Source organism: Cyprinodon tularosa, unplaced genomic scaffold (assembly GCF_016077235.1).
Source record: "Cyprinodon tularosa strain WSP-4 unplaced genomic scaffold, ASM1607723v1 ctg444, whole genome shotgun sequence".
Taxonomy (NCBI): domain Eukaryota; kingdom Metazoa; phylum Chordata; class Actinopteri; order Cyprinodontiformes; family Cyprinodontidae; genus Cyprinodon; species Cyprinodon tularosa.
In genome coordinates this window covers 403,294-428,491 of record NW_024039168.1, presented here as the reverse complement: position 1 = coordinate 428,491, position 25,198 = coordinate 403,294, and the positions used below count along the sequence as shown (strand labels likewise).

The following is a 25,198-nucleotide window of genomic DNA, read 5'->3' as shown; positions in this document are numbered from 1 at the left end:
ATAAAGTCATATTTATTTTATTAAGCTCAGGGTTAGGGAGATAATAATCTTTTTTTCTCCTGGTTTGATAATAACTATATATTTGGTAAAAGCTCAGATTTAAAGAACATTTAGATTAGCAATAAAATACTTTATATGTTTTGGAAAATCATTTCAAAAAACACATTTTGATTAAATGCTTTATCAATATTTTTGTACAGCTCCACAGTTCTCTAAAGTTTTCGTTTATTTGCTATTATGTCCCTTAAATGAAGATGATCTGAGTGAAATCACAAGTAAATGTTAATTTCCCCTGTGATGCTTAGATTGGAAAAGATTAGATTTGATGGGAAGTCTTACATCGATCTGTAGTAAAATAAGCAGTGAGGCCGACAAGAGTAGCTGAAACTAAAAGCAGGTAAAAATGAAAAACTGATGTGTGACTTTTTGTCATCTCCAGGGTTCAACAAAATCCTCAAAGAGCATGGAGTCACGGAGAAGACCGTCCAGGTCGGTTCCCTCTCATCTTCCTCTGTCTTCACTTCTGCCTTTTATTTCCTGAACTTTTACCAATAGAAAATGTTTCATCAGTTTTTCTGTTGAATAATTTCAAAGATTAAAGATGGAAGAATCCGGTATTCATATTAAAGTGATCTTGGATCAGAACCAGGTGGAGATGGGAAGATTTTTTTTAATAATGGTCGATCATATTTTATAACTTGATAATTAGTGCACCCATGTGTCTTTCTATAATCTGTCCCAGTCGGTTCTCGTTGTGTTGTCTACAGTAAGTGTAAAATACGAAACTATAAAAGCTGCTGTCCAGATTAAAGACCTCGTTCATTTAGTCTGCTAATGATGCCTTTAAGCTCCACATGCAGAGGATGAACTGAACCACAGCAGATGGCCGACAGTGAGACTTTTGATAATGAGGAAAAACAAACAGAAGTCTTTCTGCAGCATTGAGATAATAAGAAAAACAAGAAAATGAGAAGAAGAGGAAAAATAAAAATGGGAAATGAAAAGAATAGATCTGCTGATAAAAAGTAGAGAAACATTATTTTCAGTTTGGACCAAAAGGTATTGTTTAATGTAGAAATAAATCCCTATAAGTCGGTTCTGTTTCCCTTCATAATAACAGGACAACATTCAGAAACAGAACCAACAGGAGAACCAGTTTGAAGCTTCGGTAAAATCTGCTCCAAATAAAGCTGCTGTGTTCATAGACTCTACCCGGGCACAACATTATGACCGGGCATTTTATTCCCCTGAACATCCCACCGATGCTTGATTTGATTGGGATCTTGGTGATATTAGTACAGATAAACAACTCCCACTGGTTGTTCCTGAGCTGTTCTCCTCAGAGGCAACAAGCAACTTCCAGCTCAGAGAGGCTTCAACCATCAGAAAATGATTTCTATGAAAGAGTCAACATGTCTACAGCTTAGCCTGTCTAGGTGGTACCCATCAAACTGATGTCCAAACCGTGACCCGCTCTCCGTCTCAGTGCAGACATGTGGGCTGTCTCTGCAGGTCTGGTAAAACACCTACCATTTATTTAACCATTGGGGAGTCCAGCAGGTCGGGTTTAACGCCGCCATTGCTTGTTCCGGTACAGATCTCCTTCCAGCCAGACATCTCAGGTTTCCTGATTGAAGAATCCTTCTTCACTATTTGTGTTGGTCCAAATGGGATCAGCTCCGCTCTCAAATTGAGCGTGCTGAGATCATTTGTCATTCACCAAACGCGATGCAGCAAAAAACAGCAATCACTTAATCTCTGCAGCTGATGAGAAGCCAATTGGCTCCTGGCCTGATAGACCCACACTGCCGGATCTGGAAGGAGACCAGACCACGACTCTGTTCTGTCTGTTGGTGCAAGAAGAGGTCAAAAACATGCATGAAGGGAGAAAACTCAAGAGCACAAAGAGGACACCAAGAAGAGGACAAATAAGGAGAAAGCAAAATCGTTCAGAAAACCTTCCTGCATCTTTCTGGAGACGCTGCAGGCATGTGAGCTTTATTTCTTCCTTAGTCAGTGTAATGAATCATTTCCAGTAAACAGGTTCTGATTGGCTCCAGATGTACCACAGAGGTTACAGTATCAGTACAGTAAAGCTGGAGGGATCTCCTCTCCGTCGACCAGAGGCTGACGAATATGGGAAACATGCAGCAGTCTGAGATCAGACACCCTGAGCCCAGCTCATCATCTGACAGCTCATGTTTGGTCCACCAACCGCCCACCTTTATCACCACAACACAGTTACTTGAGGCAGCTGTAACAGGATGATCTGGTGGGAAAAAGTCTGATCTCCATCCAGAGACGAGACGTGAATAAAAACATACAGCAGAAACTTGCAGCAAAGATCAGAGCAAGCCTCAGTTTTACAGTATTTACCCCAAACAGAAGAGCTCAGAACAGTTGCATCATGTAAAAGAGGTCAACTTGGTGTAAATAAATAAGCTTTAGGACATCTGAGATGGAATAGGACCAGAGATGGGCTACAGAACCATCTTACCACCTGTGCAGAGCTTGATTAACCTCGGGCAGCAGGTTCTGGGAAACTATTGTCTAAGAATGCCATAATGGACAGACAGAAGGAGGAGGAGACTGGAGCAATGGTGCTGATTGTCTGGGATGTTTGGGATCGAATCTTCTCAGAGAATGTTGAGAATGTTTTGAATGTTGGGAAAACCTACAGACCCGTAATCAGTGATCAGAACCAGAACCCGAGCAAATGGGATCAATGTGTTCAGAATGTGTTCTGAAGGCTCTGGTCAGGAAGACAAAACCAGAGAAGTTCTAACTAAATGTCAACCATGAAGTTCTGTTAAAGATAAACTTTGAAAATATATTTAATTCCTCTTTGGTTTACCATTTAAATATATAAAACAAAAATCTAAATGTGCATAAATCCAGAGATCAGAACCTGACACATTCTCTTTGATGTAAAAGCAGCAGATATTTCAAAATGTTATTTACTACATTACATACCAGATTAAAAAAAAAAAAACTCCCACAATCTTTCAGTCCAGAAATGCGTCAACCTTTTTCTTTCTTCTTTTTATTTGTTTTCTATTCCATAAAATATCAGACAGTAGAGATCAGGAAAGGAAGCCTTCATGATCAATGTTTCTCAGTTGTTTTCTTCATTTTTGTTCTTCTTTTGTTAATTAGTGGATCAGAACCAAGAGAGGCCTGATTGGTGAATCTCGACAAAACACCTGAAAAAAGCTTGAATCCTGCAAATGGAGCTGGTGGAGATTCTCATTCTTCCAGGTCATAGTCTTTCCAAAAAGTTAAAGTTAAAAAACAAACCACTGGACTTTGTTTTCCAAGTTTTCCAACGCTAATCCGGACATTTTGAATTGAGAACGCTACCTGGATGGGAAGTGAAACGTCCTCAAACTTGGATAACAAAGTTCAGTGGAATGTTTTTTAACTTAAACTTTTTGGGGAGCTGTTTAGCAGATTAGTATCTGCAGATCCACCAAGATCAAATCCAAAGGATGTGTTTTCTGTTTGGACCTTTTAGGTCTTCGGTTTGGAAAATTTCAATTTCACGCGTGTTGAGGGAAAATCACGTCTCTTAGAATCCAGTTCTGGGTCTCTTCCCCTCTTACTTCCTCTTACCTGATCCACTTTCACCTCTAGTGACACGTAGCTGCAGCAAAATAGTGTCCCAACAGACTTCTAAGGAATCTTTTCCCTTCATCACATGGTGAACTTGTGAGGTGCTCGCATTCTTCTGCTGGGATCCATAAATGAATCCCTTTATCCTCGCTCTGCAGTCTGACCACATGACCTGTCATCGTTGGTGAGCCCGTATCACTGTCAGGCTGCAGGAACCCGCTGGTGCTGCTGTAGATTTGGTGTTTATGCTGCATGTTCTCCATATTAGGTTGTTTATTCCAAGGAGGTCCAGGAATGTGTTGAAATGTATTTTGCAACCCTGAGTAGAACCAGAACAGGCATGCTGATGTCGTAAGCAGCCACTCAATGTCTGAAACCCCTGAATGTCTGCAATGACTCCCTGACAGCAATCCCCCCGTCATGACGTTTTGCTCTCTTTGATTTCTGTGCAGAAGTGCGAGCCTCCTGCAGGCGCTGGACGAAGGCTATGAGCTGGACCTGATCTACATCACAGAAAGGATCATCTCGGTGTCCTTCCCCAGCAGCGTGGAGGAGCAGAGCTACGCCGCTAACCTCAGGGAGGTGGCCTCCATGCTGTGCTCCAAACACGGACACAACTACCTGGTGCGGTGACTCTGATGTGGTTTTAGGTTTAACCGAACAGTCTGCTTCCAGATGGGAAGGATTAGCTGAGATTTATTGTGTTCAATCATATAATAGGTCTTCATCATTTGAACAATCAGCTTTGACAAAAAAAATGTCCTCATAATGTGGAACAGAGTTTGGTGCTGCTGCTGTTTGGTTTCCAGATTTTGTTTGCGCTCAACCAGATGAGACATTTACTGTTGTCCCAATGGAACTTGGACTCCTCATTTGCTTCTGTTAGTTGGAGAACATAGAGATCTTTAACCAGCGCGTTCAGAGCTGAAAGAGGAGCAACATGCCATGAAATAAAGACATATGTTTGTTTTAAGTATTTAAAATTGAATGATAAAAAAAAAAGTTTCAGCTCTTTAAAAGACTTGATATGAATGCTAAGGTGGCCCCATATAAAATGTGTTTGACAGCATCATTGTCCTGGTGAAAATCAAACGGTTTGGTGTGTTTTGAGTTTTCAGGAAGATTTGACTTGCAAAAAAAAAAAAAAAAAAAAAAAAAATATATATATATATATATATATATATATATATATATATATATATATATATATATAGATATATGAAACAGCTATTACCAGATTATGACAAGCTTCTGAAGAAAGTTGACACGTTCAAACGACTTCCATGTTGTTCACGTACATGAAAGGAGAGGATAAGCTGGGCTGTCTGCCGCTGTCTCTGCACAGGTCTTCTGTTCAGAGGTGTAATGTCATTACAAGTAAGACGGTTATGAATATTGAAGTTCATTTTTCAAGAAAATCATATTTTTTTTTAGCAAAAAGAGGCTTCGTTGCAATTCGTTGCACTAGTTTCTCTTCAGTATGAAAATATGGAGTCTGTGATGTTGTTTGAGGTAAACTTGTGGCTGTTCGTTTTCAAAAATGCCTCCTGTTCTCTCTGAGACTCAACAAAGTGGCCAGAAGAACGACAGCGTGCAGCGCTTCACGCCCACCTTCATGCTCAGAGAATATGATCTATCATGAACTGACCAACAGAGCCTGTAGATGCAGTTGGGCTAAATGGAGGAAAACTCTGTTGTTGTTTTCTTTACAGGAAATCATAAGAACTTGTAGGAGAAGGAAAAAGAAGAAAAAAAACAACAACTTCATCTTAAAAAAGGCAGCAACATAATTCGTTAAAGATAATTATTTAATAATGTGGGAGTTTTTTTTTCCTTAAATAATAAATGGCTTAAAGTTTGATATTAATCATCTGCTATTATATCAGTGCTTTTTAAGGTGTCTTTGTATCTGTAGCCTTGTTCCCAGGATCTGGTGTTACTCTGCAGTAACTTGTCCATCTTGTAGAGCTTTTCTTTAATTCATTTCCACAAAATAATAAAGTTCTGGGAGTTTTTTGTGATGGTGTTGCTGACTTTGCACTCTGGGATTGTTCCACTAAATGTAAAATATCTAGTAGAGAACAGGAGAATTTTACCGATCTGCTCCTGTTTGAACTCGGTCCAATCAAATGCACTGCGGTCCAGTTCAGTTGGGAAGGTTGGTCCCAGCTGGTGGATGGTACTGGTTCTGTTGGAAACCAGAACATTTTTGCTTGCTCTCATTAGATGCATTGGATTTAGGCGACACCAGGAGGCAAAGTTGGTGATGTGGTTTTTATTTCACAGTGAAGAAAGGATACAGAAATAAATATAATGAACAAATATTGGTTATCAGGTTCTTTTTTGGACTATTTTTGATTTCTTTAATCAAAATCAGGAAAGTGATGCTTTTAGGTATGAAATGATGATCAGAGGTTTTCTGTTCTCTGCGCTTTTAGAGAACCTGGTGCTGGTACCAGAACCAGACCTGCTTTAGAGACTGGAAGTGCTTGTGTGTCGAAGATTTTTTTATGTTGCCATGCCAACTTGAACAACATGAAAGAACACAAATAGACTGATCTGGCTTTTTTGGACTCTGATGTTTTTTAAGGATTCTAGCAAAAATAAAACAGCAACAAAATTTAAGGTAAACTATTACCCTTCTTAATGCATCCGTTCTCTTCTCTTTTTTAGCTCTTCAACCTCAGTGAGAAGCGCCATGACATCAGTCAGCTGAACCCAAAGGTAGTTTCACTTCTCTTTTCCTCTCTTCTTCTCCACTTTTTGAGCAACATTCATCCCGACCCTTCCTCTTTTCAAGGTGTTGGACTTCGGCTGGCCTGACCACCACGCTCCGGCCCTGGATAAAATCTGCAGTATCTGCAAAGCCATGGACACTTGGCTGAGCGCCGACAGCCACAACGTGGTGGTGATACACAACAAGGTGGGACTGACTAGCATCTGCAAACAGCAGGTGGTGCTGTGAGCTGCTCTTAGGAAGCTCCAGCTGCTCCTGTAGTGACGTCCTCCCCGGTGAAACGGGGTGGAGTGTTTTGTGCTTTACATTGCTTCCCTTTGTGTGATTGTTTGGGTCAGGTTCCACTCGCAGGGTTAGGAAAACACAAATTAGAGCAGGAAGGCAGAACAGTCATCATGGCTGCTTGGTTTTATTTACTCTTTTACCCTCAACAGTGCCATAAAATCTGACTTGACCAATATTTCGCTGTTGTTGCTTCACATTAAACTTCTGTGGCGAGCCACACTCATCTGGCTCCAAAGTGTTCTGACAGCACCAATAAAAACAACATCCAAAAGCAATTACCCCCAATCTAACACCTAAATATTTTCATGGCAGACCAACTGCAGTCCTGATTTTTTTTTTCTTTTGCAAAAATCAAAATAAGCCAAAGGATCCTAAAACTTAAGGCCGCCGTGTTCCCACAGGGAGGTTACAAACATGTTGGCTGCCATGGCGACTGCAGCTCTGAGAGTTGAGGAAGGGAGCTCAGAGGTTGTGGTGGTCACTAAGGAAGCGGGCCATGTCAGGTTTCAGCAAATCAACAAATCATTTCCACTGGGCTCCCCGTGGTTTAAGCAGCTTCAGTATTTATAATGCAGAACACGCTCAGTCCCCGCAATCTGTTTTAGAAAAGAACAACGTGTGAAACGAAAGGAATCTGACACCAGTTGAACAGCAATAACAATATTTTATTTAACTGGTTCTCTCCCACTTCTTTTACTGGGAAAGTACAATGCAGGACCACTTCTTTAAACACCTGGAAAAATCAGTCCATCCATCCATCCATCCATCCATCCATCCATCCATCCATCCATCCATCCATCCCTACATCCGTCCCTACATCCATCCGTCCGTCCGTCCATCCATCCATCCATCCATCCATCCACCCATCCGTCCATCCCTACATCCGTCCCTACATCCGTCCCTACATCCGTCCGTCCGTCCGTCCATCCATCCATCCATCCATCCATCCATCCATCCATCCATCCATCCATCCATCCATCCATCCATCCATCCATCCATCCATCCATCCATCCATCAGTGGTTCACCTGTTAGCAAACTCCTAAAGTTTGCAGACAACAACACATGAAGCAGCTCATCCAGTTTAAGTCTCTGCTGAACCCACAAAGTCTGGAAAAGTATAGAATTCCGGCACTACAGAAGGTTATTCACATAAACCAGCCGACACAGAGACAATTTGCGCTACTCTAACCTGCCTTTTAATGATTATGATTCCCTTGTTTTGTTTTATATATTTAATAATGATGGGACTTTTTATTTTATAAATGAGTCAAGGTCTATTATTAATTATTTGCAGTGAGTCGCATTTTATTTAAAACCCATATAATGATGTTTGTGCTCATTTTTTTGGTCATAAATAAGCTCATTAACACATATGTTTTTTCTTTACAGCTTTTTTAAGCTCTAGTGGCCTTTTTTGGTTATTATTGAAAATAAAAAGACAAATGGGATTAGATAGAGGGGCAAGACATGCAGCAAAGCCTGGACTTGACTGACTATCGAATTGAGGATAAAGCCTCTGTACATGGATTGCATGCACATCCTTGCACCATCAGACCCATATTTTTTGTTTATAACCCATTATTTAGGTTATTTAACGATTAGATTTTTTAAAAGTTATTAGCTCTCTTTTTTCTAGAATGTGCTATAGAAAACAAAACCCTGCCTATAAAAGGATAAATAGTACATGGACATTCACTATAGCCTAGTTCCTTTCATTAAACATGTTAAAAAATATATAGCAAAAAGAGACGTACAACATTTCCTCAAATAGTAACTTTTTACTGTTTTATTTCTAAAACTCACAACAGAACTATGACAGTAGAGCAATACATAAAGCATTACCATTCAAAGCTTAACACCTGCTAATAAACATGCAATATTTAGTGAATTTGAAACATAGAGAGGCTACAGATTTTACCAGAGAGTTGTTTAGTATTTCAGACGTGGGCTTACAATGTTCGCTCTGAAGCTTTTGCAATGTCTGTCATGCTTTATTCCTTTCTGACTCCGAGCGACGGTTGGCAAAATGGACAGATCTCCTAGCATAGGTCGAAGTTCTAATGTAAACAAAATCACATACATGGTGCAAGGTGTTACGTCTATAAATATACCCTGGAGATCTGCGTTCCGTCTCCTGTGATCCTCTTGCTGAGAGGTTCGTAGTAAACGTTTTGACTAGCAGTCCTCCAGTAATTTACTTAGCCATACACTGGAAAAATGATCAAGAAATAAGTAAAAGTATCTTAAATTAAGTGTATTTACCCTTAATTTGTGTAGGTAAATGAGATTGCCAATGGAATCAGTATTTTTACTTTTGAAATAAGATAATTAGATAATATGCTCTTGAAATAAGACAATGCAATTGTGTTTTCTTATTTTTAATGTAAATTGTCTTGTTCCATTGGCAAAATGTCTCTTTTACCTTCCCAATCCAGGAACAAATGCACTTATTTTAAGAAAAAATGACTTATTGACTTATTGACTGCAAAAAAAAACAAAATTTAAGTAAGTATTTTTTTTCTTAAGATACATGCATTTTCTTGAATTGAGCAGGTAAATGAAGCACTTTGCCAATGGAACAAGATGATTTACATTTAAAATAAGGGGAAAAAATGCAGTCTCTTATTTCAAGTGCAGAATACCTAATTATTTTATTTTAAAGGTAAAAAATAATCATTCCATTGGCAGATTGTCTTATTTTCCCACTCAAATTAAGGGTAAAATCATTTTTTTGAATGGCCACTGCACTGACATTGTTTATAAGCTTCAATTCCCCCAGTGGAAAATCACTGATGTTTCTGCTTGTGTGTCGGATCTATGATCTGGAAGAAGATTCCTGCTTAGAACTTTCATCTGTATCTGTTGTCACACTAGTACCTGGAATCTGATGTTCTAAACCGTGCTGAACTCTGAATCCTTCTGCTCCTTAAGCTTTTTTCATAAACAAATTACTGAATGGAAATCTTTTCAGATTAAAAACAGCAGGGTCGCAGTTTAGGGTTTTTCCTGGTAAACAGAGTCTGTAAATATGAGGTCAGGGAAGCATTGTTTCATGATGTCTCTTTTGGTTTCTCTTTGAAAAACACTGGAACTATACTTGGAATTATTATGTTTTTTTTTTCAGATTTAAAGTATTTCTGTAAGTTCAAAGACTTTCTTTGCTGATGCTTAACTGATTTCTTTTCAGGGTAATCGGGGCAGAACCGGTGTGGTGGTGGCTGCCTATATGCACTACAGCAACATATCTGCCAGGTGGGTCTGGAGTCCCAGCTGCAGGACAACCCAGATTAGTCGCCATGTTTATCATGTGATGTGGTGATATGTTTCACACATATCACTGATCCAAAGTACTGCAGAGATGAGCAGCGGATGGCACTTTTGTCCCAGCAAATCAGATGAAATTTGTTTCATTATATTACAGGCAGAAAACCACAAGTTAGCTGCATCATAAGGCTCAGATTATATAAAATCTTCTTTGCTTTTCTCAGTTGGGTTGTTTTTTGGTTAGAACACTAACAATCAGACGAGCACATGATGTTTTTACATGTTCTAAAAAAAAAAAAAAAGACCTCTGCTCTGTTTAAAGCTTTGGTTTTTGTCCTAATCTGATTATCCCGGAAGCTTTTATGAAGCTGACAGTAAGGAGCTAGAGAGCTTTTATTAGCAGCAAACTGTCCGAACATGGTGTTTCTGATGGTTCATGGATAAATTTAATCTGCTGATGATGTCAAATTAACACATTTTCAAATACAAGATTGACGGATTGTAAATGAGTTTCAATTTCAAGAGGTAAATCTCTTTTTTTAGCTGCTGTTTCATCTTTTTCAGTGTTCTGATATCTATGGGGTTAAAGGTCCTGGTACTTACTGTAAGTCTGACCCGGCTGGTTGCTCACATGTTAACCTCATTGTTTTGTGTTTGGATACAGCGCTGACCAGGCTCTGGACAGGTTCGCCATGAAGCGCTTCTATGAAGACAAAGTGCTTCCTGTGGGTCAGCCGTCTCAGAAAAGGTCAGAAAGATGTCTTAAATAAACATCTGGTTTTTACAGGTTCTAAAAATAAAATTGTAAAATTCCACATGTCAACAATCAAGCATGGGGGTGGAGCTGTGATTATACGGGCTGGTTTTGCCCTAACTACATTCAACAGTGTTATTAGCTGACCTTTAAGCACTGATCGTGGTGCGTTCACTGGTCGGCAAACGGTCATATTTTTTAGGATCCAGCTCGCTTTGTGGAAAATTCACAATTTTAATGTTTGATCATTTTCAAAAACTGCTTAAATATAGAAAATGTGAACACCTTAAGAAAATAAAACAGTGTTTTAATGTAAAACGAACAAACCTCTTAAAAATGAAGTGATATCTCCCTGCACATTTTTTAAGTGACTGACCAAAGATATTGGCAAGGCAAGGCAAATTTATTTGTATAGCACAATTCAGTACAAAGACAATGCAAAGTGCTTTACATGAATAAAATATAGGAAAATAAAACAGAAACAAAGCGAGTAGGAAAAAAATAAATAAAAAATGCAGAAACAAAAAAGAACATTCAAAACTGTTGGACTAAAGAAAATAAAAAAGTTGAACTAATGATGTTTCATGATATCCATTCCATTAATCTCCAACTGAGCTTAAGGTAATCAGACCGGATCAGACTGAGACTTCAGTATTTTAATTTAACGTCCTTTTATTTCTCAAAATGTCAAAAGTCATTTACAAATAGCAGAAAATGTATAGGCACTCCATAAAAAGCGAGGTAAAACAGTATTTGTATTTTACAAACAATAAGCTGACACAACATCCCGTCGACTAAAACTGTGGAGGTGTTGTCTGTCCACAAGAGTCATGTTTAAAGACAAATCCCCTTTGGTTTTGGCCAAGGCTAAAACGTTTTTGGACAGGCTAGAAAGGAACACATTCTGGTATTAATTTCTGGCCTGCAGATTTCCACCTACATTCCAAAGGTGTGGACCCGTTCGTCCGTTTCACTTTATGCACTTTATTTAAGAAATAATGACTTATCTAGATGTGTAAAATGTTCATTTTTAAATAATTTCCACTGTTTAGATTAATGTATCGCTGGTCAAAAGTTGGGCTTAAAGTCCTAATCTTGAACAATGCCTTCCAGAGCTTTTTGAGTGTGATAGACATTTCCAGACAGCCTGAGTTGTGAGGTTTGTTTTCAGATGTTGGTTCTTAAACTTAGAGGAAAACCTTTCTGTCTCCTCTCCTCCCTCAGGTATGTTGAGTACTTCAGCGGCTTACTCTCTGGCCAAATCAAGATCAACAACAAACCGCTCTTCCTTCATCACGTCATCATGCACGGCATCCCTGACTTCGAGTCCAAAGGAGGTCGGTGTCCTCCTCTGATCTCCACCTACAGCCAAACGTCTCCAGAATAAATCCAGTGTTTTTAAAAATGTCTTTCTTCTACCGCAGGTTGTCGTCCCTTCCTTAAAATCTACCAGGCCATGCAGCCCGTCTACACATCTGGGATCTAGTGAGTTTGAACAGACGCTCAAATGCTCTTAACAGGATTTCTGGGATGGGGACCCCAGAAGGGCTGCATAATAAACCCTATGATTTTCCTTTATTGCCTCTCTCTAACACCCACTCCAACCCACCAGTTACACTCCAGTCTCAACTTACATTGTTGTATTTAGCTAGCCTCTGCGGCAGTAGATCCCCCAATCACACCTTGTTAACTTGTGAATAGGGAGGCAGACAGGCATCTATGTGGACGCCTATAGGGTTGTTCCTGCCTGAGGAGACTATTTAGGGTTCTACAGGACTGACAGGCAGTGGCTTATTGGTCATCGGTTGTTTTTTAGGAAGGTAAAAGCTGCTTAAAGGCTGAACATCTCCTATATACACATGTCGAATTAGACATAACTGTATTTGGCTCAGCTGCACAGTGAAGCAGTGGGTAGCGATGTTGCCTTGCAGCAAGAGATGAAGTTTGCATGTTCTACCTGTGCATGTGTCGGTTCTCTCCAGCTTCCTTTCACGGTCCAAAAGCACGACTGTTAGGTTCATTGGCTTCTCTAAGTTGTCCTTAAGTGTGAGTGTGTGCATGAATGAGTGTGTGTATCTGTGTTGCCCTGCAACCAACTGGCGACCAGTCCAGGGCGTACCCTGCCTCTTGCCTGTAGACTGCCGGAGATAGGCACCAGCCACACTGCGGCACTGACATGGAATGAGTGTGAGAAGATGGATTTATTTGGCTTAATTTCCTCTCATATCTACCCAAACAGACCCATTTTAGATGTACTGCTTTCACATAGTATCCTTAAATGCAGAGGAAACCTGTTTTTGGAGTAAATCTGTTCCTTTATTAACCCCCCTACCTGGCAAAACCAATTATTTCAAAGTCAGTTATCAAGTCCAAAGCCAGTTTGGGTTCATTGTCCTGTTGGAACATTTATACCATCCTACTAGCACAGAAAAGGATCCACAACATGATGCGATCCATCAAACCTTGTTTGGAGTAAGAGTTATTAATATCGAAGTGGATTCATCGTAGACATTCCTACTGATGTTCCTGCGGTTTCCAGATCATGGCAGACTTCATTATCATCTATGCTTTCTGTGTTCCTGAACATCCAAATTGAATTATTTTTAACCAACAGGTCAGTTCATGTCTTCTTAAGTGAACATGCTTCCTGTCAGCAGTCGTTGCCCTTTGATGAGGCTGTGGGATACTTTAAAGGAATAGTACACCCAAAACATGATTAGCCTTCATTTTCTACTCACCCCCATGCTGAACAACACTCTGGAGTACTTTTTTGATATCTCAAATGCATCTGGAGATCTGGGAGGCTTCTTGCTGTCTGCTGACATTCAAATAATGGAGGTCTATGGCGCCCGAGACAGAAAGGTCCATAAAGGATTTTTTGAAAGCACGCACATGCGCGCTCACGACGCTACGGAAGCCGGCAGACCAAACCAGCGCATTCAGCTCGGCAAAGAACTCATGCTCTTCCTCAACACTGAAGTCCTCAGACACTTTTCTTTCGTTGTTTCTTTCTTTGCACAGGTAAACAGCACATTTCTTCTTCTACGCTTGCATTATTGGCAGAGCAGACGCTGAATGCGCACTTTAATCTGGTTTGGTCTGCCGGCTTCCGTAGCGTCGTGAGCGCGCATGTGCGCGCTTTCAGGAAATCCTATACACTACTGTTTATGCTCTAAAAACATTCTAAATGACTTCGTTTCGAGTAAATTCTGGATGCTACCCACTCAGGACACTTGGAATACATTGGACGAGCAGTATGGAGGAATATTGACACGTTTTTTGTGGACTTTTATGGACCTTTCTGTCCCGGGCACCATAGACCTCCATTATTTGAATGTCAGCAGACAGCAAGAAGCCTCCCAGATCTCCAGATGCATTTGAGATATCAAAAAAGTACTCCAGAGTGTTGTTCAGCATGGGGGTGAGTAGAAAATGAAGGCTAATCATGTTTTGGGTGTACTATTCCTTTAAATCTTTAGTCTGATATGGTTTTTGCTGAAGAAAAAATTGTTTAATATCCACTGAGCAGCAGTTAGTGGAGTAATCTCTGCTGTTTCCACCGCTAACTGATAAGACAGAGTCATCTAATATATAATCCCTTTTTTTTTTTGCAGTAATGTTCAAGGCGACAGCCAGACAAGCATCTGTATCACCATTGAACCTGGTCTCCTTCTGAAAGGGGACATCCTGGTAAGAACCGCACACAGACACAGGACACATATCATAAAACAGGCATGGTTGGTTACTGGTATGAAAGTTTGGGTTGAAAAGGGTCCCAGGGAATTCTCAGAAACCTCTTAAAAACTTTCTGTTGGGAAGTTATTCTTGGAATGTTGGAAATATTCCAAGTTGGAAACTGTCCATGGTAATAATGGGAATGTTGGAGGACTTAAATGGTAAATGTGGGTAATTTATAGAAACATTCTCACATCCAGCCATTGGTATAAGAATTATGTTTAAGGAGCCACGCAGGACATGTTCACACATTAGCGCCGGGTTAGCTGACTACAGTGCGGCTATGGTCCCGATCTGATGTGGGCATGCTGCAAAAAGCCACTTACACTGATCGACCCGACCTAACTCCTGCTCTGGCTGCAGAGAAGATGCTAACAGGAAAAATGGTTCACGTGGATTCAAACCCTCGGGGCCTTTTTGTCCTCCACCAGCCCCTCAGTTTCCTAGTAGTTTGCCGATTTCCTCGGACTATCCAAGGTCAGTTTTCTGCTCTAACAATATTGATATCGTACATTGATAATAACCTGATTTGGCAAATTGGTACATCTGTACCAGAGCTGGACTTTTTTTTCTTCCTTGCATCAGTATCAGCCAATACCTGCATGCATTCCCCGATTCATTAGTGCATTCAGCAGCCATGTCTTTAGATCATGGAAGTCGCCATTTTGCTATCCATAATCAGTTTTGTTTGATTTGTTAATAACAGTTTTTTTTTTATGTTAACTCATATGCTGTTTGTTATGATTATTGTAATTGTAATCATGTAAATTATGAAGAGAAAGTAATATTAAGCCTAAAGAATCAGCCCCAAAATATCAGCAGAACCTATATGGGATCAGTTAGACATCAGGGTAATCAGTAGCTGCATCGGCCTTAAATAAACAGAACCAGTCAATCTCTAATCCCTGCAATACATAACATCTGTTTACACAGTCAAATAAAATGTTCCTCTCAGGCTCAGATGTCTGCTTTTAGAGATGCTCTGTGTGTGTGATGTTCAGTGCCTATAAGCTGTTAGGTCATCAGACCTTCAGTAAGTCGCCTGCATGACATTGAAAAACTTTATACTTAACAAATAGTGTTTTTTTCCCCCACAAAATTGGGAGAAATTAGGAAAATGGTTAATCTCATGAATGTGAGAAACTGGATTTTTAAGTATCTGTAAGCTATTAGCATAACTACAAGGTTTACACTTACACTATAAATGTTTATAATGTTTGTTTTCATTTTTAAGCTCTGCCTTTTCAGTACTGATCATTTACATTTGATAAAAAAAGCTGCACTAACCAGCAGAATAAGCCAGGTTTCTGGTGGTCCTGTTGGGTTCTTCCCCTCTCAGCATGGATATGATGGGAGCTTGTACTGTACGCACGCTGTGCAGCAATTTCTGGCGATTATTGACAGAAGCAGTAAAACATGGGGAGAGATTGCTGGCCTGGATCCTGCAGGCCTGTTTATAGACCCTCATTAGCACACAATGTGTTTCTGGAAACAAAGACGTAACAGTGGGACCGTTCTTCCGGTCCAACAGCATTTTTGGACCTTTTTTTTTTTTTTTTTTTTTTTTTGGAAAGCTGGTCTGGCTTTTTTAATGTCTAAGGGAGGAAGCAGCCGTGTTATTCTCTCGCTCAAGTTTTCATGTGGAAAAAGTTTCTCCCCCTGCTTTCCTTGAGGCTGTAAAGTTCCCCATGAGGTGGGCCTTTAGTGTTCCTCCATTTGTAGCTATGTGACCCTCAGATTGAGCCGGCGGTGGCTGAGATTCTGGCCCATGGATCCCAACTCATCTCATCCTTTATTTAAGAAGAACTAATGGATCCTTCTGAATTTATAATCAGATGGAGCGCTTTGATGATGCCTGTCTCATTCTGATTACAGGAACAGAGATAATGTGAGTGTTGGCTGAGGGCCAATGGGTTTGGCAGGGGGGGATGATGCCCTAAACAACAGTAACTAAAGCCTTTTTTCACAAATTCACAATGTCCTCCATTTTTAATCTCCTCTCATCTCCTTACCTTGATACCTCTGTAATACCATCTAAATTGCTGATTTCAATACTAACCCATCCATGGATGCAGTATCAGAATGTTGCACATTTGTTTTCGAACAAATAAAAAACAGAAATTATCTTTTTAGATGCCATGGTTTGAATACAGTTGAAACCCGAGTTGCTTGGGGTTTGAGTCAATTCACGTCTTCCACTGTGACTGCCTCAACTACAGATAATGCAATGCGCTGCACAGCAAAAGGGCTCCACAGCAATATCTGCCAGACTGGCGGTGCAAAAGTAGCTCAGTTTTCCTCAGTTTTAGGTAAAAATGTTTCGCTTAAAAAAAAGAAATACTAGGAACTAAAAGATCGTTATTGTATCAAGCAGCCAAAAAGCATTATACAGGTGCTGGTCATAAAATTAGAATATCATGAAAAAGTAGATTGATTTCAGTAATTCCATTTAAAAAGTGAAACTTGTATATTATATTCATACATTACATACAAACTCATATATTTCAGATGTTTATTTTGTTTAATTTTGATGATTACAAATGACAACAAATGAAAATCTCAAATTCATCATATCAGAAAATTAGAATATTGTGAAAAGGTTCAAAATTGATGGCCCCTGGTGCCACACTCTAATCAGCTAATTAACTCAAACCACCTGCAAAAGCCTTTAAATGGTCTTTCAGTCTAGTTCTATAGGCTACACAATCATGGGGAAGACTGCTGACTTGACAGTTGTCCAAAAGACGACCATCGACACCTTGCACAAGGAGGGCAAGACACAAAAGGTCATCGCTAAAGAGGCTGGCTGTTCACAGAGCTCAGTGTCCAAGCACATTAATAGAGAGGCGAAGGGAAGGAAAAGATGTGGTCGAAAAAAGTGTACAAGCAAGAGAGATAACCGCACCCTGGAGAGGATTGTGAAACAAAACCCCTTCAAAAATGTGGGGGAGATTCACAAAGAGTGGACTGCAGCTGGGGTGAGTGCTTCAAGAACCACCACACACAGACGTATGAAAGACATGGGTTTCTGCTGTCGCATTCCTTGTGTCAAGCCACTCTTGAACCACAGACAGCGTCAGAAGCGTCTTGCCTGGGCTAAAGAGAAACAGGACTGGACTGCTGGTGAGTGGTCCAAAGTCATGTTCTCTGATGAAAGTAAATTTTGCATTTCCTTTGGAAATCAAGGTCCCAGAGTCTGGAGGAAAAGAAGAGAGGCACTTCATCCACGTTGCTTGAAGTCCAGTGTAAAGTTTCCACAGTCAGTGATGGTTTGGGGTGCCATGTCATCTGCTGGTGTTGGTCCATTGTGTTTTCTAAGGTCCAGGGTCAACGCAGCCACATACCAGGAAGTTTTAGAGCACTTCATGCTTCCTGCAGCTGACCAACTTTTTGGAGATGCAGTTTTCATTTTCCAACAGGACTTGGCACCTGCACACAGTGCCAAAGCTACCAGTACCTGGTTGAAGCACCATGGTATCCCTGTTCTTAATTGGCCAGCAAACTCTCCTGACCTTAACCCCATAGAAAATCTATGGGGTATTGTGAAGAAGAAGATGCAATACACCAGACCCAACAATTCAGAAGAGCTAAAAGCCACTATTAGAGCAACCTGGGCTATCATAACACCTGAGCAGTGCCACAGACTGATCGACTCCATGCCACGCCGCATTGCTGCAGTAATACAGGCCAAAGGAGGCCCAACTAAATACTGAGTGCTGTACATGCTCATACTTTTCATGTTCATACTTTTCAGTTGGCCAACATTTCTATAAATCCTTTGTTTTTATTGGTCTTCAGTAATATTCTAATTTTCTGATATGATGAATTTGAGATTTTCATTTGTTGTCATTTGTAATCATCAAAATTAAACAAAATAAACATCTGAAATATATGAGTTTGTATGTAATGTATGAATATAATATACAAGTTTCACTTTTTAAATGGAATTACTGAAATCAATCTATCTTTTCATGATATTCTAATTTTATGACCAGCACCTGTATATTGCTGAACTGATTTTTTTCCCGACCACTAGTTAACACCCTGTGCACTAACCCAATATTATGATCCTACTATAAAGAAAAAGGTGTCATATGTGGACGCACTGTACGTATATACTGTAAATATCCATACACCTTTTTCTTCTTTTGCTGCCTTCTTCTTCTTTGACTATTTGAGCTGATGTAATGAGTAAATTTCTCCACTGTGAGATCAATAAAATCGATCAATCAAATAATGCAAAAAAAGCGTTGATTCCTATCTGATTTTTAATGAACACAAAAGAAAATATATAAATAAATTGATTCTTGATGATGTGTTTACAGGCTTAAAAAGAGAAAAAAAACGTTTCTTTTTTTTTTTACTTCTGCCAATTAGAGGGGGGAAACTGAGTGATCGTTGCATCACTGATCCTAGAAAGAATGATCTAAGTGTGAATACTGATGAACAGGGAGAGGTGTTAAATAGATTAAATTTACAAACAATGATTTCCTAATCTATGGTAAAACAAAATATAAATTTTTTTTTAAACAAATAGTTTCCTTCTATCCTTTCTGGCTACGTCCATTTTGCTGGAGTTTTCCCAGATCTCAGATCCATTTTGAAAAGCACCCCATAGTATGATTCTGCCACTTCCATGCTTCGGTATAAAGATAAAAACAAGGAGATGATAAATATTAAAAGAAGCAGCCTTTTTATTTTGTCTACTCAGTGTCATTTGTAACCATGGTTCTGGAATCTGACCCACCATCCAGTAAATAAAAGCCAGTATGCATCATCATTCTGATGTTTCCTCTTTTTGAAAAAAGCTATAGAGTTATTCTGTTGTGCAAAACTGGTTTAGAATCTCTGGAAAACATCTTAAAAAGAAAAAAATCAAACAAACATCTATTTTAATTAATTTAGGCTTCAAGGCTCATTTATTTCATCCAATTTAACTATTTGGAGCCTTTGATTGTTTGTCTGTTTGTTGTTCTTTGGTAAGTTGTGAGGCAGTAGCTGTAAATGTGGTTTCTACCTGAACAAAAACAATTTAAACCCAGTCAGACTGCTGGAGGAGTGTCAGAACCAGAACATGCAGCAACCATCATCATCTACTCACCATCCTTCCCTCTGAAGGTGACCTTTTTGCACTGTTTCCCCCCCCTTAGCTGAAGTGCTACCACAAACGCTACCGCAGCCCCTGCAGAGACGTGATATTCCGGGTGCAGTTCCACACCTGTGCCATCCATGACCTGGGAATTGTGTTTGGGAAGGACGAACTGGACGAGACATTTAAAGGTAGAATGGTCTCCTGGATCGGTTATAACTCACAGCCTGAGCTTCTGTAGCTGCAACTTTATTCTGTATTACATGTTTCCTGTGTGCAGATGACAGGTTTCCAGAATACGGAAAAGTGGAGTTTATTTTCTCACTTGGACCAGAGAAAATCCATGGTAAGTATCAGTGAGGTTAAACCCCAAGGGTTAGAGTCGGGACTTCTGATTTAAAGGTATTCACGTCTTCTGCTCCGTCTATTTGTACTTCTGGTCAAGGTATGGACCACCTGGAAAACGGGCCGACAGTCTCGGTGGACTACAACACCCAGGATCCTCTGATTCGCTGGGATTCCTATGAAAACTTCAACCAGCACTGCGAGGACACCACCGATGGTGAGAGCGAGACGGCAAATGATCTTTGATTCAATTTGAATATTTAAGAATTTTTCCCAAGATGATGGGAGATAGAGTGCTGCTACTAGTTGTTTTAGACAGAAAACTGTTAATTAGTCTGCTGCTAGTGGCTGGATTTGAGTCTATCATCTAAAAGGTCAAAGAAATCCTGTATGACGACTGATATTCCTTTCAGTTCCCAGTATGGAGATCAGTTGGGCTGCTGGGTTTTGAGTTTCTAACTTACAGTCTGGGGTTCCTATGTAAGAATGACAGGGAATAAGAGTCATCATAGTAAGTGTTGGACCCCATCAGAGCGGCTGTTTGTCTGATGTTGAACACTGGTTGAATACTGCTAGGCAGACGGTCTCCACCTTGGAGAGCTTGGGTGAAGAGTCAGGATGAGGTTGACCTCCAGGTCTGGAGACGTTAGGAAGGATGCTCTGAATCAACTGCAGGCATTTCATTATGTTGGATCCTATCAGGGAGTGCAATCTTTTTATTTACCAGTTTTCCTGTTTCCGTGGTGATTGTAACACGTGATAGACTCAGGATATAAGCAGCTGATACCAGTTTCTTTTGCAGCTTTGATAAATGGACACATCCAATGTGACTAACTGTTATTCACAGCTTCTTGGGTTGGGGAGCGTTTTGCCAGCGTATGCAGGGCGCTGCTTTGATTGGCTACCAAGGTGCCAATTTTAAAACTTCAGGGAATTCAGACTTTACTTTATTCTCTAATGGTATTTTTTTTTTATAGATGACCTCTGAATGCTGTTTTTAGGGATGTTTGAACGCTTTTTTTGTTTACTGCATGATTAAAGCATCGCTCCATTGCAGCTGTGATCTTGATGGCCATGGTTACAGTAAAGTGCTGTGGTCTTATGGGGCCGCCTCTCACACTACGGAAAGTATTGAGCCTCAACAGACTGATTTACGCACCGTGGAAAGATCTGTCCGGTTTGCCAGATTATTAGGGCTAACCCTATTCCTTATGTTGGTGAATCAGAAATCTAAAAACAATAAGCTAGGTACATTTAATAGGACTTAGGAGGCAATAGGAGGCAGATGGATGGATGGCAAATTTTTCTCTCAGTCAAGTTTGAGGTAAATATTTATTACCTGAACTCAAGGGTATAACTTTGTGATGAAAGTTGGAAGGGACACTCTAAGGGTGGTGGCTGATGGACCTACAGTTACACGACACAAATCCTTTCAATATCATTTGTATTTAACAAAATTGAGCTCAAACATATATTTATTAAATGCTTTCCTATCATTAAGAACACAAAATAACCAAAATACATTGATATTTATGTCTATGGGTAGATGGACATTGTATATAAAAAAAAGGATGAATTACAACCAATTCTGATGCCAAAAGCAATATATCATGCCTGCCTAGCATGCACACAATTTCAGTTTCATTCATCCATCCATCAATCCATCTAGAAAAATAGGGATGGATTGATGGATGTTTTCCCTTTCAGCTACATTAGGGATTATCTTCCTTCAAAAGCATCAAAATCAGATTTAGAAATTTGTCCCACATATTGCTTAGAGCCTAAGTCTATATATTGAAATTTATTGGTGGGGAGATGTCCCCACCACTCCTTCAGGAAGTACGCCTGTGACTAAACTTAATAATTTCCTCTTGAATTTAGCCCTTATTATCTCTGGAACCATTTGTCCAACAATCTAGAAACGTCATGTGGAAGTGCCACACACTGTTTCCATCTCTGATTCTGACCTCTGAAACCAAGCTGCTTGTTTTTCTTCTTCATTCAGTCCTTCTCTGAAGGTGGTTTTATGTCTTTAAATCTTCTCCGTGATGGAGGTGATGCTGAGGTCAGACACAGATGGAGCGTACTGTTCCAGACGATCTACCAGTGTTGTTTCCTTTCTTTATACATCGAAAACATCGTCGCATCGTAAACATCTATTGTTTTCTCATCGCTTCAACATCTCCCCGCCCTGGATGGAATTGATGGCTGAAGGGGACAGTTTTACAACCGCATCATTTACGGTGAAATTATCACAACAGAGAAGCCAAACGGCCCAAGAGACCCGAGGCTGCAGCCTTCCAGAGCGCAGACATTCCTGGGCTGAGCCACAGGCATGGACCGGGGTTTCCTTTTGAGGCAGCGGTGGTCATGCTGCGACCAAATCTCTGCTTTATGTGCCACCCAAAAAAAGAAAGTGCTGCTACGCCCTCAGCAGCACGAGGTGCCGACCCCATCCTGCTCTCTGCTCCCTACTCTGGTAAATAAAACAGTAAGATAGGAAGCGTGCTTGTTGATTAGGGATCCAGCCACGGTTCTTGGACTCCCCTCCTCCTTGTTTTTATTAGGCTCCCATTTAGTCAAAGCTCAGAGGTCATTTGGCTTCTCTTTATCACAGCTCATAAAGCGTGGCAGCCTGAAATAGACGCCGCTAAAATAGAGCAGGTGAAAGTCTCATCTTAGCTTGTTTCTGTAGAGGTGAGCTGTATCTTAGCCCCGCCCCATCATGAGCTAATGAGATCAGAGCAGAATAAACATCACAACTGTGAGGTCTTTTTTTTTTTTTTAGCATGCAGTCCTCAGTTAGAAAGACTTCAAATTTAGATACAGTGTCTTGATCTTAACATTTTTTTAATCAAAAGACATTTTGTTTTGCAAGAACTTTAATTGCATACTTTAACTGGGAAAAATTATAATTTGAAAAAACAAAGTTTGAAAAAAACAACAAAAGTTACACTCAAAACCATTTTTTGATAAAAAAAAAAAGCATAATAAAAAAAATCTTTTTTGAATTGCAATTTGTACTAATTTGCATTTACAAAGTGCATTCATGCTTCAAACAATAATTGAACAAATTTATTCCTCTGGCATAGCCTCAATCAGCCAAACGTCTGAATGTAAGAAAGGGAAAGCTGCAGGCTGACAGCTTTACTCATGAGCTTCTGGGTTCCACCTCTCAGCTTCTCATCTTTGAAGCTTGAAAACCTTCCAAAGTCTGCTGGAGGTTTCTTCCTGTTAAAAGGGAGTTTTTCCTCTCCACTGTTGCTACAAGCATGCTTAGCGTGAGGGATTGTATTTGAGTCAATGAGTCGATGCAATCAGCTGGTTTTCTTTAGATGGAAAACTTTGAATCAATGTGACTTTATGATCTGGTTGAATTGTAAAGTGCCTTGAGATGACAATTGTAAATTGGTGCTATATAAATAAACTGAATTGAATTGAAGTGTCCTCACTGATTGACACTATAGAAACTGAGCCTCTGTCTATAGAAAATCAGATAAAGAATCAAACTTCCTGGAAGAAGAGCTGCTTTTACTGACTGACACAGGTCTGAGGCTGTTAAAAAAACAAACAAACATGTTCTTTGCTGGATTCATAGAAATGGATCAGAACCAGCAGCGGAATCTGGAATACCTTAGATGGGATGAATCCTAAAAGACGTGTTTTGCTGTTAGTTGATTATACTGTTGATTATTCTTTAGGAACACCAACTTATCTTAGTCCTTTGTTGATCCTGAAACAACAGTCGGTAAAAAGGCTTAACTGGATTCAGCTCTAGCTAACACACCTCTTGTTTTCACTGACTGATGCTGACTTTTTCTGTTTTTGATCCTTAAAAAATAATCAGCTTCAGAGGTCTTTCAGAAATATTCAGAACAGTGACATCTTAATCCTTCTTTGACTGGGTTTAGCACCAATTATCATGGATTTGATGTGACCAATCTACACAAAGTAGCTCATAGTGAGTAACAAGAAAGGAAAACTAGAAACATTTGTGTCCGGCTCTAAATCTGATACTCCCCAATGAAAGTTTAGAAACTAAAACAATAGACTTATTTAGACCAATGTACACAGTTTGGGTTTATAGCAGGGTTAGACTCTTGAACAATGTTAATGTTTAAACAATTCACAGGACTCTCTTCAACCCATCATCTGAGCATGGAAATAAATGTAAAAAGACATGATGTCCACCTCAACTGACAGGAAGAGCATTATTCAGGGAATCAGCTACAGTAAGAAGCTTTGGGTAACTCTGGAGTAGCTGCAGGGAACCACAACTCAGAAGGGACAATGTGTCTTCAGTTAAGGTATTGATCTCTCAGAAAAGTGAAAAGAAGGAAGTCATTTAAAAGAAAGTCATAAGAAAAACCTGCTTGAAATTAATCACAAACATGTAGGAGATTCTTCAAACGCGGAGGAATATTAACCTGGACCCAGCATTTTCGTGGTGAAACGGTGGTGGCAGCATCATACTGTGGGAATGCTTTTCTTCAGCTTAGGGATTCTAAATCCAGGAGGGAAAATCTGAGCTTATCCAGAAAAAACACGGAAGTAAAAGACTTGAGACTGAAGATGAGTTTCAGCGTCCTACAGAAAACCTCTTGAAACATACACAAAGAATGGCCTAGTCAAAGTCTAGACCTATTATATAGAACTGAGCATCTGTGGTTTAAAAAAAAAAAAAAAAGTTCTTCAATTGATTTCACTGTGTAAGATTGATATTTCAGTCTTCAGACGTTTAAGGCTGGTAGACATGAACTTGTTAAGGCCTGCGGCAGTTCTGCCAGTATTAACTCAGGGGACTTGATTCAAAGGCAAGCCACACTTTTCAGATTCTTCTTGTTTAAAAAATGGGAATCCATGAACTCTTCTAACTCTTCTATGATGCACTACTTTGTGTCACTTTGTCACGTAAAATCCCAGTGAAAAAGAGTAAAGCTTGTAATCGGATCATGCTCATCTGTTGGATCAGAACATTTCTGTGGATGTTGTTAGTACTTTTTTATTCTTTGGTTCTGCACAAAGCGAGATGTGGTGGAAAGTTTCCGCTTTTCCATAGTGAATATTCAAACTTCTGTTTTCTTCTGAGCCACAGTCGCAGGTTCAGCAGCAAAATTCCACCTTTGTTTCCACAGTTTTCTCCGTGTCTGTCGCCCCTCTGAGGAGCTGCAGGAGTTAAAGCAGATTCCTCTCCTCAGCTCTACAGGCTCATTTGTGGACGCATTCTCCAGTGGGGCGACACAGAGTGTCAGAGTGGGTTTGTGCATGCTGCGGCTCTGCAGGGTGGTGACTCTGTGTGCAGCTTTGCTTTAGATTCCTCTTTGCAGCCCAGGATTTGGCTGCTGTTGGATCTTTTTCCTCTTTCTGTGACGCTGG

At 40.0% G+C, this 25,198-nt stretch overlaps 1 protein-coding gene across 12 annotated transcripts in view; it reads left to right on the top strand.

Moving 5' to 3' along the window:
* Positions 1-25,198, top strand: part of tns1b (tensin 1b) — a 184,041-nt gene that overhangs the window by 128,425 nt on the left and 30,418 nt on the right. For 9 of the 12 annotated variants that reach the window (XM_038300269.1, XM_038300268.1, XM_038300264.1 and 6 more), the window contains 12 exons: positions 440-489; positions 4,065-4,236; positions 6,286-6,336; positions 6,413-6,535; positions 9,823-9,887; positions 10,564-10,647; positions 11,878-11,990; positions 12,078-12,138; positions 14,268-14,343; positions 19,539-19,668; positions 19,758-19,823; positions 19,917-20,039. In XM_038300269.1, the coding sequence (XP_038156197.1) occupies positions 440-489; positions 4,065-4,236; positions 6,286-6,336; positions 6,413-6,535; positions 9,823-9,887; positions 10,564-10,647; positions 11,878-11,990; positions 12,078-12,138; positions 14,268-14,343; positions 19,539-19,668; positions 19,758-19,823; positions 19,917-20,039 (1,114 nt within the window). The remainder of the gene's footprint in view (positions 1-439; positions 490-4,064; positions 4,237-6,285; positions 6,337-6,412; positions 6,536-9,822; positions 9,888-10,563; positions 10,648-11,877; positions 11,991-12,077; positions 12,139-14,267; positions 14,344-19,538; positions 19,669-19,757; positions 19,824-19,916; positions 20,040-25,198) is intronic. The other 3 variants (XM_038300265.1, XM_038300275.1, XM_038300276.1) reach the window with 1 other exon arrangement.